Genomic DNA, 16,091 nt, shown 5'->3' with positions numbered 1-16,091 from the left:
ATTGGCTGTGGGGGCGGAGCCAAAGACGAGTGCAGATAGTTGATGTTCTGTTTGGCCCGATGCGCTGACCCAACTTGAATCTGGAACCAGAAAGAAGAAGAACCGCGAGTTGCTGACCATAGAAGAAGAAAATCCTCCACAACTACGACTAACAGCCGAGTCTTTAACTATCTTTCCAAATCGGACTGGAACCAACAGCTCTACATCGCTGTGGTTCTGAGGAGCCACTCCAGGACCGCTTCAGTGACCCAGTTGCAGTTCAGTCCTAAACCCCGTCATCCCATTAAACCCAGTGTGCAGTGATCTGGGTCAGACTGGGATCTAAGGAGAGCTGACAGAAGAGGAGCTCCAGGTCAGGCTCCTCGTCTCTCTGACCCGGTTTACCGTCTCTGTGCGGTCCGGTAGCTTCACAAACAACGCTGGTTCTGATTTAGTCTGGCTTCCTCAAACACACTCCAGGTTTTTATATCCTTGTGGGGACATTTTGGAAATGTTTTTGGTTCGGCTGTAGAAAATGAATGAAAATCAGTGTGAAGTCCCTACAAGACACAAAAATGTGTGTGTGCGTGTGTGTGTGTGTGTGTGTGTGTTTTCATCTTCCTGCTCATTGGAGCTGAAACAGTCCAGGTCACATGAACAGAATCAGCCAACAGAACCATCGGTTCTGGTGAACCATCTCCTCCTTCACAGTTCTGGAATCTCCGGGTTTTACCTGAAGAAAGAACAGAACCAGAAACCCAGAACCTTAGTCAGGTTCTTCAAATTGAACCAGAACTTGTCAGGTTTTAATGAGGTGATTCCTTTTCATTGTTTGCTGTTTCTTCTCCTCTGTAATCTCTTCTGGGTCATTTTCTTCCTCCTCCTCCTCCTCCTCCTCCCCCTCTAGTCAGCCAGTGCAGGCTCTTCCTCCTCCTCTTCCTCATCATTTGTCAGCAGCATGTCTGAGCGGCGGTTCTGTCAGGAGGATGACCGCTCCTCTCTCCTGTCCCGGCTCGGTTCCGATTCTCCTCGTCCTCGGATGAAGTTCGGAGGAATGTTCTGCAACGTGGAAGGAGCTTTTGAGAACAAAACTCTGAACTTCGAGTCCTTCAGTCCTCGGCTGCAGCGGCGCAGCGCCGGTCCGACCCAAACGGGAGGCCAACATGGAGGACGGACCGCAGTCCTTCCATCTGGACACCCCCGGGAAAACTACGGCAAGAGAGAGGTTCATTACTTTCTACCTGTATTTGTTCATAGATGGTAGAAAAATACACCTAACAGAATCCAACAGAACCATCAGAACACGGGTTTGGTTCTGATTGGACCGGGTGAGGTAAGGTCATTTTATTTCTATAGCACATTTTAGGCAACAAGGCAGTTCAGTGTTTTAAATGAATTAGGGGAAATACTTACAAAACAACAAGAAAGACAAAAAGGTATAAATACAAAACTAAACTAACCTTCATCCAAGACTTTAATGAGTCGCTGAGGAATCCGGACCCGCTCCGCTGATCAGAACCAACCAGGTATCAGAGTCCGCTGTGGTGTGTTCAGTATGCAGAACCCTAACAGAACCAGCCCAGAACTGGTCCAGATGACCAGAGAATAAAAACGGAATACGATTCACCTGAAGCAACCAAACCTTCAGGAAGAGAAGGTCCAAAAGCCTCGGTTCTGGACCGAGAAGACAACCCGTCCACCAGCTGGGTCGGTTGGTCCAGTTAGCATCCAAGAGTCTCTTTGGTGTTCATCTAAAAGCCATTAATGTCCCAGTAACAAACCAGTTAGAGTCGAGAAGACCACTAGACCCTGTTGTACATGAATACTTTAGTAATCAGATTAAAAATAAAATATTAGTAAATCTAACATAACACCAGAGTTACTATCAGATATCAATATCAGTCTAATTTTTCATTTTGAGCTTCCCTATCAGTTACTTTCTGTAGTTTAGAAAACTAACCTGTAACAATAATAGTTCACTTTCAAAGTTAACTTGAAGAAAAGTTAAACAAAAATCTGAAATTATATTCAGTGTAATAATAAAGAGTCTCACAGATACGCTTATAAAAAATGTCTATGATCCGGCTTTTAGTTTCTGTCTTCATCTCCAGTCAGTTTAATAGATGAACTTTGACCTTGCCTAGAAATCTAGCTTTGTGTTCATGTTAGCGATGGGATTTGACCAGAGGCGGAGCTAGAGGGGGGGCCGGGGGGGCCAGTGCCCCCCCAGCCATCTGATTGGCCCCCCCAGCGGCCCCCCCAAATGATCGACATGTCACGACACCCAGTCATTCCTTCACAGTAGGTAGCACTATGTACCACAATGGGTTGTGACACTTGTGACTGTTGTGACTGCTCAAAAGCAGCAGGGGGCGATATGCACCATTTACGTTTATTGTGATACACCATTTGGACACAACAGAGTTGACCCAACAGAAGAAGAGAAGGAGAACCGCGAAGAGACGATAGAGAAATATTGTACAGCTAAGAGGAATACAGTCGATTTGACTCCAAGACGGATAATCTGACTTCAAAGGTAAGTTTTACAATGGTTTACTACTACCAATAAAAAAACCCCGTTAAAAACATTTTGTGCTCAGCCAGGAAATAGTTTCTGGTAGTTGAGTTACTACTATAAGTTGCGAGCATCAAGCTAACAATGCTACAGCTATAGACATACGTGACGCCGACTTAGCGGCGAGTCGGCCAGTTCCTATGATACGTCCGTCTGCCAGTCAGACTCGTAATGCACGCAGAAGCAAAAAGTATTGTAAAGACGCTGACGTGTTTCAGTGTGTTTACCACTCACGTCTGCCTGAACAATGTCGGGAGGATAAATACGGGAAGTAAAAAAAAAAGTATCCAACGTGGTGCATGTGTTATCAGACAGAATGGATCACGACATTCCTGATTATATGACCTGCCAAAATCCTCTGGTCTGTAATGCTCTTTCTTTCTAACAGCGATTTCTTATTAGCTCTCGCATTAAATAAAACTATACAGAATGAAAAATGTTAGCTATACTAAGAAAATAAAAATCAGAGTAGTTACTTCTGGCCAATATAATTACATGGGAAATATTTATTGGCTCAGAAGCTGTCGTTTGGCCACAAAGTCAAGAAATTCTGTTCATAAAATTGTGTTCTTTCTTTCTTACCTGTGAAAGGTAATGCTAATGGAGCCAGCTTGTACTATAAAATGAGTGAAAAAACTCCACACAAGTTCCCCACTGACATTTGCTATTTTTACTAATTCTTTTCTAAACATTTTCTATGAAACGGCAACACTTTGTTAGAGGTTCCGTTTCCCCTAGGAAAGGGCATGAACTTGTGACAATTTAATCTGTTACTCTTTTTGCTTTATTATGTTTTCCATGAAATGTTTAATTTATTTAAATTCTTATGTGTTTAGCTTTGTCATTTTCTTTTATGTTTTCTTTTATCTTATCGCTGATGTTTAGCACTTTATTTCAGCTCTGGCTGCTGTTAAAGTGCTTTATAAATAAAGTCGATAATGATCATGAACAAAAACAGGTTAGTCGGTCCAGTAGCTGAGAAGTTTGAATGCTGAACATACAGCCACAGTCTGTTTCCCCTGACCTACACACTGGAAGTGGGGATCTATTAACACTAAGTAATAGGAAGTGATACTTGGCATAACATGACTGGCTTGTTTTTTTTCCTAGGGTCAGTTGAGAATGAAAAGACAGGGAGGCAGGATAGACAGCTTCTTTATAAAAAGAAGCAAATCAGGCACAGATCAAACAGGGTTCAGCTCTGACATCAGCAGTCCTGGTAGCTCATGTCCTGAGAACAGTCACGAGAAAGAAAGTCTGGCAAACACCAATCCACCATCACCAGGTCAGAGTATCTACAGAAACAGTCAAATTCCTGCCCGTTTTAGGTTATTTTTACTTGCTGGCTTCTGCTAATGTGTTTCTTTAATTGTTGGTTCAATTATGTTAATGTACTGTTTTTACAACGTAGTTCCATCAAAGGAGGAGTCTGAAAACACAGAAAGCTCTCGCCTGACCAGGATGATGATGAGCCAGAAGGGGCAATTGCAGGAGATACCACTGATCTCTTCTCAGCAGTGTCCAGCACTCCTTTTGCTTTTCCAAAAGGACCCAGTGGTAATTTTACTTACACTAAGACCTGCTTAGTAGCTGCACAATTTACATGACATAATGATCATGTAAATTATGTGTACATAACCATTGTGTTTGTATTCCAGATATTTCAAAGTCAAAAGAACAGGGCCCTGTTCAGCCAAGTTTGACAAACTTCCCCAGAACTCAGCATGGAACAAGAAAGAGAACTTTTCACAGCTCCTGGTACAAAGACTATTCTTGGTGATGCCAGGCTAAGTCACATTGGAACACTTAGCATAGAGTCAAGGAGGGCACGGGGCCTCAACATGGATGACTTTGTAACATATTTTGCTTCATCTCACAACAACCGAAGGATTTTACTTTTATGAGTGCATGAAGAAGTCTTGTGTTTCTCGTCATGATTTGGGTCTTCACCGACTGGTACTTGTACCAATGATAGTTTAGGAGTCAGTACATTTGGTCATAGCTGCATTAAGTTCGAAAATAAAATGCACATGTAGCATCTATTAAATAACAGTTTCCATAACATACAACCTTCTTTTTGAGATATTGTAATTGTGAACTGTGTGACACTGCATTCTCATTGTAAGTCTTGTCTTGTTACAATGGTGTCATTTAGAGGTTAATGTCCACTTATGCTTTGTGTGGCATGCATTGATAATAAACTGCAAATTACATGAGCAAATCTCATTTCATGAGTCTTTATTTATATATAGTATGTGAATGAAAGTACTTTTACTGTATTGTCATTGTCATAGTCAGTGGACCCCTTACAGATAGCCCTGGCCCCCCATTGGCCCCCCCAGAAATAAAAGTCTAGCTCCGCCACTGGATTTGACACCTTAGTTTGTCACAGAAACTCATCTACCAGCTCTGCTCCGCCACCATGTGTTGAGACCAGGATCAGGGTTTCCCCACAAAACTTGCTCAGCCCTGCAGGATGACGCAGAGATGAGCAACAAACTGAGATTTAATTTAATGCTGCTAATGTGGCTTTAGCAGCTCTAACATTTATGTCTTCTGAATTTTTAATAAGAGTCACAGAAACTGTTTTGGTTGCTCCAGTTTATGGGACGAGTTTTTCTGGCTGACTAAGTGGACAAAGCATTTCATATGGTTTGTGTACCAGAAAAATAATACTAGAAATAATAATAAAATAATATAAAACCAGCGTGAAGCATGACTACGAGGAGAATGCAAAAGCTTCTGCATGATGAGGTTAGCCACTGGCCAACCGGGAACACAGACATGAACTTTACAGAGAAGACGTAAACACCGAATATAATTTTTGTTCACAAATATAAATCATTCTCATCGCTCGCTAAACACGCACTTCTGAAAGCTCAACTACAAGTTATTCCTGCGGTTCACTTAGAGCTGCACGACCAGTTTAGACTCTGACCCTGATGTGGAGTTCGCCAAAGAATCATAATTCCACACAGGGGGTTGACGTAAATATCCATTCAGGTCAGCCTGTGTCCAGCTTAAATGAAAGGAGGCGCGCGTGATCCGCGCTGAGGTTCATTTAAGACATCAAGCTGAGAAAATTACATTAATTTTCCGGTTTGTCCATAAAGCTACGCATCGCTCACCTGTATAAATACACCGGCTGCTACTCCAGGCATCGTTTTAAGGGTGTTTATTGGTTCCCGAAAACGACAAAACTCGGACATTATCGTGAATCAGTAAAATCCTCCCAGATCGAACTTGAAAAATGGACGTTATGCTGCTAACACTTAGCTTTCATAAACAACTCAGGCGGAGGTGAGAGAGCTGCGCAACGCAAATAAGAACCCGGTCGGAACACGGTCTAAACGGGCAGATGAATCTTCCTCTTGGAATTTTAAGAATCGGGTCACTTGAATCATTCGAAGAATTGTTTCAGCCCTACAACACAGTCCACAAGGCGATGCAAACCGGAGCTGCTGAGGAAGAATCCAGACCCTGGAGAACATCTGCAGATTCTGGTGTCAGGATCAGGAGTGCTGATGGATTCCTCCAGGGTTCCGCCATCTTCTCTTCTTTTAAATTTGCAGTTGAACTGTTCGGAACCAGTGACCCATTAAAGGCGGTTCTTCTCATGGTATCAGGTCGGAGCATCACAGCTGCGGTTCTGAGGATCGGAGTCCATCAGGAAGCTGAGCTCTCACTTCCTGTTTACATTTGCTGACTTCAATCTGAGCTGGACCCGCTTCAGATTCTAACATCTGTTACCATGGAAAAAGATCCGAACCTGGTCATTCTTCAGGACCGAACCGGATTTCTTTCTTCAGAGCCAAACTGGGTTATTCTTCAGACCGTAAGTTCTTACAGAGTGAAAACAATAAACCAGTTTTTCAGCTGAACCGGAACCGGACAGCAGATTATCCGAACTAATCTAAAACGAGTATATGGGACCTCTGGTGGTAACCATGGCAACTGCAAAGCACGGCTGTCATGCTTAAGCCATTATTGTGAAGGTCCACACCGGAAACTGTGTCTGTGATAACAGCTGGAGCTTGACGTCACAGGTGGCTGCAGCAACAATAGCTGCAGGTCCGTGTGAGGAGTAGAATCAGCCAGCTGATCCGGACCGACCCAGATCCGTCAGGATGTCCTTCCAGGTCAAGAAGAGACCCGCGGTAGGTCCAATCCAATCCGAACCGAACCGAGTGCAACCGAGATGGGACCGGGCCGGTGATGTTGAAGCCCCGCCTGTCTGACAGGGAGGAGACCCGCCGAACCGAACCGAACCGAGAGGATGTGTGCAGCTGCCGGGCCGCTCAGCTCATCTTAGCTGAGCTTTTTTTCGTTTCGGTCCGAGATGTATATCTGGGTTCTGCTGTATGCAGCGCGCTGCATTTAGGGGCAGTGGGACGTTTCATGTTCCTGCATTGAAAGCTGAATTTCTGGGTTTCGCTTATTTGGTTCGGCAGAACTTTAAGGTCTAGTTTTATTTTTAGCTTCATGACAGAACCGTTCTCCAACCAGAGAAGTTGGTTGGGTTTCGGCAAAGAAACCAAACCAAAATCATGGAGCCTTCAGGATGTTTTTCCTAGACCGGTTCCCCTCTGGATCAGTTCCCCCCTGGCCCGATTCCCTCCGTGATGAGGCGTTTCATCCAATGGTTGCAGGTTAGCTCATGATGCTCAGAGGTTCCAGGAATAATTGGCGCTCCCTGGCTCTCATGAAAGCTGCAGGTTTAGATGAAGATGAAACGACTCATTGAACCCAGTCTGGGATTGAACCCAGAACCTCTGATCCCATCCACAGATCCAGAGTTCCAGTGCCTCTCCTTGTCAACCACTAACTTCCAGATAGAAACCAGGAAAACCCTCCATTCAGATGATGCCCTCTGATGCTCCAGAACCAAAACCATTTCCAGGACCCATTTCCTTCTCATCACTCCAGAGCCCGGTCATGTGACTGGTTCTGTTCTGGAAGTTTTGGATGAATAGTTTACCCTCCTCAGAGAGGGTAATCCTGGTCCAGGTTAGACACGGTCTCATCTCTGATTCAGATCATCAAGTTCCTGAGCCTCCTGGTTCCTCCAACATCTCTCTTTCATTGAGAACATCCATATCAGGGGTCACCAACACGGGGCCCGCGGGCCCCCGGTCGCCCAATGGGACCTGGTCAGTGGCCCGATGAAACAAGTTCTAAAAATAGCCACTGTCATTAGGGAGCACTGCCAAAGAAATGATTTAATTTAATGTTTTTACATTGAATTAATAACATTTGTTTAGATGTAGATTTCTAAAAAAAAAAAAAGTAAATTATAGAAAACGTTTAAAATAAATTGCTTTATGCATAAAACTCTTTTCTATAGTTGAAGTTCAGAACCGGTCAAGACGCCTGCAGGGTTTTATCGGAGGGCGGCGGCGCCTGCAGGCTGCTCCCTCTCTGCCTACCTTAAGATTTTCCTTGAAGTAAAAAAAGAAAAGAATTTCTGAAATTTTTATTATGAACCCTCTTTACAATTAACAAAATTGTGGAGAAAATAAAGATCTTATGAGTCAAAACATCTTGTACGAAGCTCACGTCTGAGTCTGTGGGGGTCAAAGGTCACGTCAAAGCCTAAATCTGATTGGTCAGTTTGCTTTTGTTTATTTGGTGTTTTTTTCTGTAATCTAAAACTGAATGATCAGAGTTTGAACCTCCTGTAGTTCTAAGAGCCGTTTGGATCCCGGTGGAGCTTTTTACTGGGTCGGTTCTGTTGGGTCGCCGGTTTATGAGCTTCTTTGATGTTTCCTGACCTGCAGAGCTGATGGGTCACCAGTTAACTGACCTCTGCTGCTCTTCCTGAGCGTGGAGCTAAAACTGAGGGTTAAACCATTTAATCTAGTGGAAACGTTCCCAATGAATCAAACATTGTTGCTTCACCTTCTGCTCCTCTGGACTCTGACACCACCTGGACCTGGAATCTACATCCTCCTCTGGACGTGGATCTACTGGGTTTATAGGCTTCACTTCCATGTCTTTATTATTTAACATCGTTTGTATTAAAATAAAATAAAACAAAGTGTGTTCTGCTTTAGTAGTTTAGTTTTACCTTCCGATCTGTCGGACATTTTTATTCAACATCTCCTGGTTTCAACAGGCGACCCGTCAGCTTTTAAGTTTATGAAACCACAAAAAAAACTAATAAAGTGGCGACCCAACAGAACCGCACACTGTAAAGCTGACAGAAAAAATAAACTGACCAATAAGACTCAGGCTCTGGCTGACCTTTGACCCCCACAGACTCACACTGATGTGCTACATACAAAATGTTTTGGCATAAATAAAATAATAACTTTTCTGTTTGTATTTAAAGGAAAATCTCTCAGTGCCTCCAGATGTTCAGCTGCAGCTGCAACAATCCAGACTCTCAGTCACTTTGGACAATTTAGAATCAGACAGAAAATCTCCAACAGGGAATCAAACTTACAACTCTGAACTAAGAACTTCTGATCACATGATAGTAATGAACCATATCTGCCATGGTAAATTATTACTGATAACTATTGTCAGTAGTCCCTAACATTAATATAATCATATATACATATATGTATTATTGTTATAAAGGCTGAGACAACAATATTTATGTCTGAATCAAACCAGTTGCCCTTCGTGTTGCTCTGGACCCGGGAAGCAGCTCCCAGTCTCTAGAAGGTCGGTGACCCCTGGTCTGGATGAAGACTTGGGTCACATCGAGTCGGACCTGGTGGTGAACTGGGTCGTGTTGAGCTGTGTTCTTTTGGGTCACGTTGGGTCAAATTGAGAATCCTGGATGTCGGCAGCCATCTCTTCCTCCTTATGATTTTCCCACAAACCTCTCTGTTTCTCTGTTTCCAGGGAGACCGTCTCATCATCAAAGGAGGAAAAGTTGTCAATGATGATCAGTCATTCTACGCTGATGTCTACATCGAAGACGGGACTATCAGGTACATCTTCAGCCAGTCCTCCTGCGGCTGAATGATCTCACCTGGTCACCAGGTGGCAGTGTGAGCTCTTCTGACACGACCACACTTCCTGTTTTCTGACAGGCAGATTGGCGAGAACCTGATAATCCCATCTGGTGTGAAGACACTGGATGCGTACGGTCAGCTGGTGATCCCTGGAGGCGTTGATGCCAACACAAACCTCCAGGCTCCGCAGAAAGGCCTGATGCCATGTGACGACTTCTACCAGGGAACCAAAGCCGCCCTGTCTGGAGGAACCACCACCATCAGTCAGTGACCGCCAATCGTCCATCAGCACCCCCACCTGCATGACAACTCATTACTGTCTGTCTGCAGTCGATCATGTGTTGGTGGAACCGGGGACTAGCTTGCTGTCAGCGTTTGATTTGTGGAAGGAGACGGCAGAGCAGAAGGCGTGCTGTGACTTTTCCTTCCATCTGGATGTCACCAGGTGGCATGAAGGCCTCTACGAGGAGCTGGAGACGCTCGTCAAAGATAAAGGTGATCAATAAAGGTTAACGAGACGGGGTGGTGATCAAAGATGTAGCAGCCAATGAAACGTTTCTCATGATCGATATGCAGCTGAGTCAACAATATGTGTCATCATGGTTTAGATGAAAGGTTTGACAAGTTTTACTAGGTTCTTGATTCTCCTACTTATATCTGGGGACATCTAGGAAGGCTCTGGAATGTTTCCAGACTGATCCAAATGATCCTTCTTGATCCCTGAGGAAGGTTTTAGAAACCATTCACAAAGACCCAAATGAAACCAGGTTCTGGACCATCACTTGGTCCATTTCAGATGCAGACCTGGAGAACATCTTGAGAGCCATTTACCAGTATTCTTCATAGCAAGACCAGAACCTTCATGATGACATCAGTAGAATGGTACCGCTGACAGTACCGCTGTGTTTCAGGGGTGAATTCCTTCCTCTTCTTTATGGCTTACAAAGACCGGTACCAGAGCTCCGACTCTCAGGTGAAACACAGAAACATGTTCATGTTTATTTGTTGTTGTCCACTTCCTGTTTATTTGTTCATCACTTTCTGCTTCCTGGGGCTCAGCTTTATGAGGCGTTTGGGATCCTCCGGGATCTTGGAGCAATTGCTCAGGTTCATGCTGAGAATGGTGACATCATTGATGAGGTAACACACCTGAACAAGATGAACCACTGAATACATTCAAACTGGTCTTAACTAGATTTTACTGGTTCTAAGTGGTCTGAAATGGTTTGTGTTTCAGGAGCAGAAAAAACTTCTCAGTGTTGGTATTACTGGACCTGAAGGCCATGTTTTATGTCACCCTGAAGAGGTAAAAGGACCTGAACCCTACGTGGATGCCACCGGTGTGGTCTCTTTACGCGGTTCTGGTTCAGTGGGTCAATGGGAGTGATGGTTCCACCTGTTCTGCCAATAATTTCATCCACTCAGGATGGTTTTCTGTGATCAGGGGTCTCGAACTCCAGGTATCCAGCGACTTTTAGATGTCTCTCTGCTTCACCTGGCTCCAGTATTAGCTCATCAGCAGAGCCCTGTAGAGTTGGAATGCATTATAGTGAGGCAGTTTAGCCATTTAATTTAAGTGTATAGGACATTTAAAAGTTGCATAACACCGGCCCTCAAAGACTGGAGATTGAGACCACTGATGAAGAATAAAGGTGTCTTATGTAAAGCCCCCAGATCTGACTGCTGTTGGGTTTATGTTTCAGGTGGAGACTGAGGCAATCTATCGGGCCATCACTATCGCCAAGCAGGCCAACTGCCCGCTCTACGTTACCAAGGTGATGAGCAAGTCTGCTGCTGATGTTATTGCCAAAGCCAGGAAAAAAGGTGAGAACCAGAACCAGCGTTCCTACAGGTCAACATCAGATTCTGAGGTTCAACCGTTCTCCAGGAACTCATGAACCAGTTCGTTCACAGACTTCAGCTTCTGTTGATGTCACTTTGGAGCTTCTCAGTGTGGAAGTCAGAATTCAAGTCTGGAGGAAGCAGACAGGCTTAATTCAGACTTGGCAAAGATCTGATCTTTGGTCTGAGGTGAACATCTCTTGTCAAACCTAACACCAATTTCCTCAGGTACTGGACTGCAGCTCCAGGTCCTGGTGCTCCACAAAGCTCTTATGTTCCGACTATGGAACTGAACTGGTGTCACTGAATGGCTCACCTTTAGGAGTGAGGTTGAACCCAACCAGACCTGCTCCACCAAACTGTAATTCTCCTTCTGTCCTCAGGTGTGGTTGTGTATGGGGAGCCAATCACAGCTGGGCTGGCCACTGATGGCTCTCACTACTGGGCCAAAGATTGGACCACAGCAGCTGCCTTTGTGATGAGCCCTCCCCTGAACCCGGATCCGTCCACGCCACAGTATCTGATCTCTCTGCTAGCATGGTGAATACCCATCTCTCTGACTCCACTTTAGCCTAGCAGCAGGTGAGTCTTAACGGGTGTTTTTTTTCCAGCGGCGATCTCCAAGTGACCTCCAGCGCTCAGGCCAGCTTCTCTACAGCTCAGAAGGCTGTTGGTAAAGACGACTTCACGCTGATCCCAGAGGGAACTAGCGGCATTGAAGAGAGGCTGTCGGTGATCTGGGACAGAGCTGTGGTAAGAGCCCTTCACCTGAAGCCGCTCTGACTGATGACATCACACCCAAAGGTCAGATGTTCCTAAGCTCCATGAGGAAACAAGCGAGCTGCTGGTGGAAGGTCAGGTTGAACACCACATTAGCAACAATGGCTGATATGGTTGGACATTTGGGACTACACATGCAAAATAGCTTAGGCTATAATCTGGTACAGCACATCATATGGTGACATTTATGTTTGAGCTGTTCAATGTTCATATCTAAATAAAGTTCACTTTGAATAAAACAAATAAAACTTACAGATTCTTTAACAACCTAAAATTCATGAGGTCACCCTCTGCTGGTAGAATATTTCCTACATGTACCAATTTTAATATCTTTAAAATTAAAACAGCGTAAATGAGAATTTTATCGTCTCAAACGTTTGAGTGCAGGTTTGATAGATTTGAAGGGGGATTGTGACCTGTTTTTTTCAGGCTTCACTGATTTCCATCTTGTTCTGTATGCAGTCCACAGGAAAGATGGATGAGAATGAGTTTGTTGCAGTGACGAGCACCAACGCTGCCAAGGTCTTCAACATGTACCCACGCAAAGGTACGCAGCGCTTCATTTCTACCGGTGAGGCTTGACGGAAACGTTTTCCGTCCCCAGAAAGTTGGCTGATGGGTTGAAGTCATCAAGATGTTTTATGAACAGCTGGACATAGGAGTCTGGCTTACAGGCCCATGGGTTCAGTGGGTCCAGCCTCTGAGCCGGAGTCAGTTTATGGACCTCACCGTCTGAAATTTATTATGCAACTACTCCTCACAGCACATGCATGGACCTTGGGTCAGGTCAAAACAAAACCCGTGGGAGAGACAGGTAGAAATTAAGGTTGGTGCTAATCAGGAAGCTGTCCTGGGCACAGCCCCCAGGTGGACGGTTACCATGGTGACATAGGTCATTAGGCTCCCTCCTGCCATCACTGTCGACTTAGAGGTGGAGTTAAAACACAAACTGGGGAACCAGCCCACCTGGTAACACGCAGCCACTCTTCTAAAGGATTGATCCACTTCCCCTTCGTAGTCGGCTGCTGGTCGCAACGTGCAGCTTCTGATTTCACACTTCACCTCTTATGAGACCTGGAGGACAAACTTGGAGCTTCTGGGTAAAATCCAGGGTGGTGTTTCTGGGTGTTTTACTGGAAACTGGTGATCAGATTTTAGTCATTCGTAATCCCAATTTAATGGATGTGCTTGTGTGTGTCTCGTTCTTCAGGACGGATTGCTGTTGGATCTGATGCTGATGTTGTAATTTGGAACCCAAAAGAGACTCTAACTGTTTCTGCCACAACTCACAACCTGGTAACCGCTGGTTTGATTGGTTAGTTACTCAAACTAGTCCATCTGATCAGTAGTTACATCCCCACCAACTTCTCTGTGCAGACCTTGGAGGTAAACATCTTGGAGGGTTTGGAGTTTCGAGGCGTTCCCACAGTAGTGATCAGTGGCGGTCGGGTTGTTCTGGAGGACGGACAGCTCAACGTGACCGAAGGTTCTGGACGCTTTATAGCAAGAAAGGCTTTTCCTGACATCGTCTACAAGCGGATCAGAGCACGCAGCAAGGTAACCGGTGAACAACAATATAACCAGTTAAGTCATAACTTGCAGGTTAACAAACAGATCTGTGAACTGACCAATCAGAATCTTCTGATGTTTTGGTTTCCATGCTCCAGATGGCTGAGGCCCGCGGCGTTCCTCGTGGTAACTATGATGGTCCAGTTCATGATGTCATCAGTGTGACCAAGTCAGTCCCACCAACTCCAACCACCAGGGGTCCTACGGGGAACAAAACCCCAACTGGCCCCCGAAACCTTCATCAATCAGGATTCACCCTGGCAGGTATGCCCAGTTGGATCCTTTAGGGGAGACTGGCAAGGTGAGGTGCATTCTGGGTGAACTGCTGACAAATGTGATAAATTATTGGTCTTTCAGGGGCTCAGATTGACGATCACATACCCCGTCGCTCTGCTCAAAGGATTGTGGCGCCACCTGGAGGACGTTCCAACATTACATCTCTATCTTAATCTGCTCATTTTCCAGCCAAGTGTTGAAGAACGACTGTTACTCTATGATCCACCTGAGTTCACTGAACTCTACAGGTAGAGAGTTCATTGAACACCTGTAGGGTTCAGTGAACTCTACAGGTGAAACCGTCTGACCCTCTTAGCCCACATATGTAGTTTAACTCCAGAACTCCCCAGAACCTTCTGGGTCTCGTGAGCTCAAACTGACAACTTTAGTCCTGAATGTAGCTGTCCCTCCCTAAACCTCACCATAGTGCTTAGTCAACCCCATGTAACCTGGTACTAGACAGAACCGGTTCTGACCCGGCAGCTCTGAAGCCCTCCACATCAGCAGCAACAGAACCGGACCGACAAGAAAGATATCGTCTTTGTATTACTTACTGATCTCACAGTGATGCGAGTAATGTTGGCATAAAACACCAATCCAGCAGAACATTACGACCACATTGGCCTCTCAAAATACTTCCAGCCATCTGTGAGATGAATGCCAGCCAACCTGCCTGTGGTTGACCCCCGACCCCACGGTGAGGTAGTCTCAGACCAAAGCTAGCCTCGTGGTCAGAATCAGGCTCGGTTCTGCTGCTGTTCTAAACAGTCTGGACCTCAGTTCTACTCCACTGTCCAAACACAAGCCTCCTTAACCCCAAGTCAGAGTTCTAGATGGAGGGTATTTTGGGTCCTGTGGCAGTACCACCCCACAGGTAGGACCCTAAGACCCTCTTCCTGGTCATGTGACCAACAGCTCATGGTTTCAGTCTAACCAGATGCAGCCTTTGTAGCAGTAGTTGGATAACTTTAGATGATCCCAGAACCACAGTCCATCTTCAGATGGTTTTGGCTGTTTGGGTCATGTAGCAACTTTAGGAACTGGTTCTGTAAACCTGAGATTTTTTCTCTGACTGTTGATACTGCTAGCACAACTATAGCTGATCATTAGCATCCACACTGAAGGCCTGGTATCAAATACTGAGGGCTTTTAATTTGAAAGGGCTTGTCCCTAAGGAAAAGGTGTCAGACAGAGTTGTTGACATCATGTGACACTGCAGCCTGTGATGTCACATTCACATTTTTAGTGTAGGGTTTTTCTAAGACTTTGTCTTAATTTTGTATTTTTACTGTTTTTTGTACCTTGGCTGTGACTGGTTCAATGTTTGGGTCAAGGGTTACATTTGTGTTTTCAATATGATCCGTTTCTGATATAAACAACGGGATTCAATTTTACAAGACCCACCAACCTGGACCGACCCGGGCCAGTCCAGGTTACACCGAGTACATCCAGCATCGTCAGAACAGTTTTATGCTGAGATCAGTCTGTCAAACAGGGCAACCATTGGTTGGACATTAAGGTGGGCGGAGCCACCAGCTTCACCTTGCTGTTCAAATACCCAATGGCACCTTAGTGACCACACCCTCCTTATACTTTCACTCTATAGGTCGCATTAATGTTAGCATCACTGCTCCCATGTTGGAGTCCAGCTGTCCAACATTAATGTTGGACAGCTGTGGTTAATGTTGGAGTCCAGCTGTTGCTATGGAAACATTAACCACATGATTTCCAAAGGATCCAACCTTTAATAAACTGGTTTTTCATAGGATACCGTGTCTATGGGTCACCTGACCAGCAGGGGCTGAGTTTAAGGGTTTGTTTAATCTAAACTCAGATTAGTTTGGATTAAATCAGCAGAGTGCTAGGTGTCCAAGATGGCAGCCAGGTGGTTTCTAGTCATCTTTCTGTTCTCTCGCAGTGATCAGAAACACAGAGTTGTCTATGAGGAGCGTTACTATGGCAACCACACCTGTGATGTAGTAGGTATTGTGATGGATGTAATTTGTTGTGATAACAGTTGCATGATTAAAGTGTGAAGAGAAAAACAGACGTCTCTTATTTTACACACCATTTTTGGATCGACTGGCGACATCATCCCATAAACG

General features: G+C 44.9%; 1 protein-coding gene and 2 long non-coding RNA genes across 10 annotated transcripts; 2 read left to right on the top strand and 1 right to left on the bottom strand.

Annotated features, from left to right (window-relative positions):
* Nucleotides 1-19: 19 nt before the first annotated feature.
* LOC122822714 lies at nucleotides 20-5,021 on the bottom strand. Of its 3 annotated transcripts, none has more exons than XR_006369208.1 (3): nucleotides 4,932-5,021; nucleotides 1,440-1,730; nucleotides 20-80 (listed from the first exon to the last, which is right to left on the bottom strand). It is a non-coding gene; the product is annotated as an uncharacterized LOC122822714 (long non-coding RNA). The 3 variants fall into 3 exon arrangements; XR_006369206.1 differs by lacking the exon at nucleotides 20-80 and adding an exon at nucleotides 955-1,038; XR_006369207.1 differs by lacking the exon at nucleotides 20-80 and adding an exon at nucleotides 1,069-1,188.
* Nucleotides 823-16,031, top strand: dpysl4 (dihydropyrimidinase like 4). 4 transcript variants are annotated; one of them, XM_044101547.1, is made up of 16 exons: nucleotides 823-1,204; nucleotides 9,407-9,495; nucleotides 9,598-9,782; nucleotides 9,850-10,014; nucleotides 10,431-10,492; nucleotides 10,579-10,659; nucleotides 10,757-10,825; nucleotides 11,223-11,343; nucleotides 11,745-11,901; nucleotides 11,973-12,114; nucleotides 12,604-12,688; nucleotides 13,352-13,437; nucleotides 13,519-13,698; nucleotides 13,809-13,974; nucleotides 14,068-14,207; nucleotides 14,271-16,031. In XM_044101547.1, the coding sequence occupies exons 1-15, from the start codon at nucleotides 938-940 to the stop codon at nucleotides 14,157-14,159; spliced, it is 1,947 nt and encodes a 648-aa protein (XP_043957482.1). In that variant the 5' UTR covers nucleotides 823-937; the 3' UTR covers nucleotides 14,160-14,207; nucleotides 14,271-16,031. The 4 variants fall into 4 exon arrangements, with proteins under 4 accessions (XP_043957482.1, XP_043957481.1, XP_043957483.1 ...); XM_044101546.1 differs by having other exon boundaries at nucleotides 14,068-16,031; XM_044101548.1 differs by lacking the exon at nucleotides 823-1,204 and adding an exon at nucleotides 5,691-6,389 and having other exon boundaries at nucleotides 14,068-16,031.
* LOC122822712 lies at nucleotides 2,202-4,906 on the top strand. 3 transcript variants are annotated; one of them, XR_006369205.1, is made up of 4 exons: nucleotides 2,202-2,515; nucleotides 3,665-3,839; nucleotides 3,966-4,111; nucleotides 4,213-4,906. It is a non-coding gene; the product is annotated as an uncharacterized LOC122822712 (long non-coding RNA). The 3 variants fall into 3 exon arrangements; XR_006369203.1 differs by lacking the exon at nucleotides 3,665-3,839 and having other exon boundaries at nucleotides 4,213-4,904; XR_006369204.1 differs by lacking the exon at nucleotides 2,202-2,515 and having other exon boundaries at nucleotides 2,718-3,839; nucleotides 4,213-4,904.
* Nucleotides 16,032-16,091: the final 60 nt, after the last annotated feature.

This window comes from Gambusia affinis, linkage group LG20 (genome assembly GCF_019740435.1).
Source record: "Gambusia affinis linkage group LG20, SWU_Gaff_1.0, whole genome shotgun sequence".
Lineage (NCBI taxonomy): Eukaryota > Metazoa > Chordata > Actinopteri > Cyprinodontiformes > Poeciliidae > Gambusia > Gambusia affinis.
Note: the sequence above shows the minus strand (reverse complement) of the source record. Positions and strands in the feature narration are given on the sequence as shown.

What these genes read in the sequence shown, in the direction of transcription:
- dpysl4 (XM_044101547.1), top strand. Translation starts at nt 938, where the DNA reads ATGTCTGAGCGGCGGTTCTGTCAGGAGGATGACCGCTCCTCTCTCCTG. An exon ending in ATCGAAGACGGGACTATCAG is followed by an intron (nt 9,496 to 9,597) that starts GTACATCTTCAG and finishes GTTTTCTGACAG; the next exon opens with GCAGATTGGCGAGAACCTGA. An exon ending in ACCAGAGCTCCGACTCTCAG is followed by an intron (nt 10,493 to 10,578) that starts GTGAAACACAGA and finishes CCTGGGGCTCAG; the next exon opens with CTTTATGAGGCGTTTGGGAT.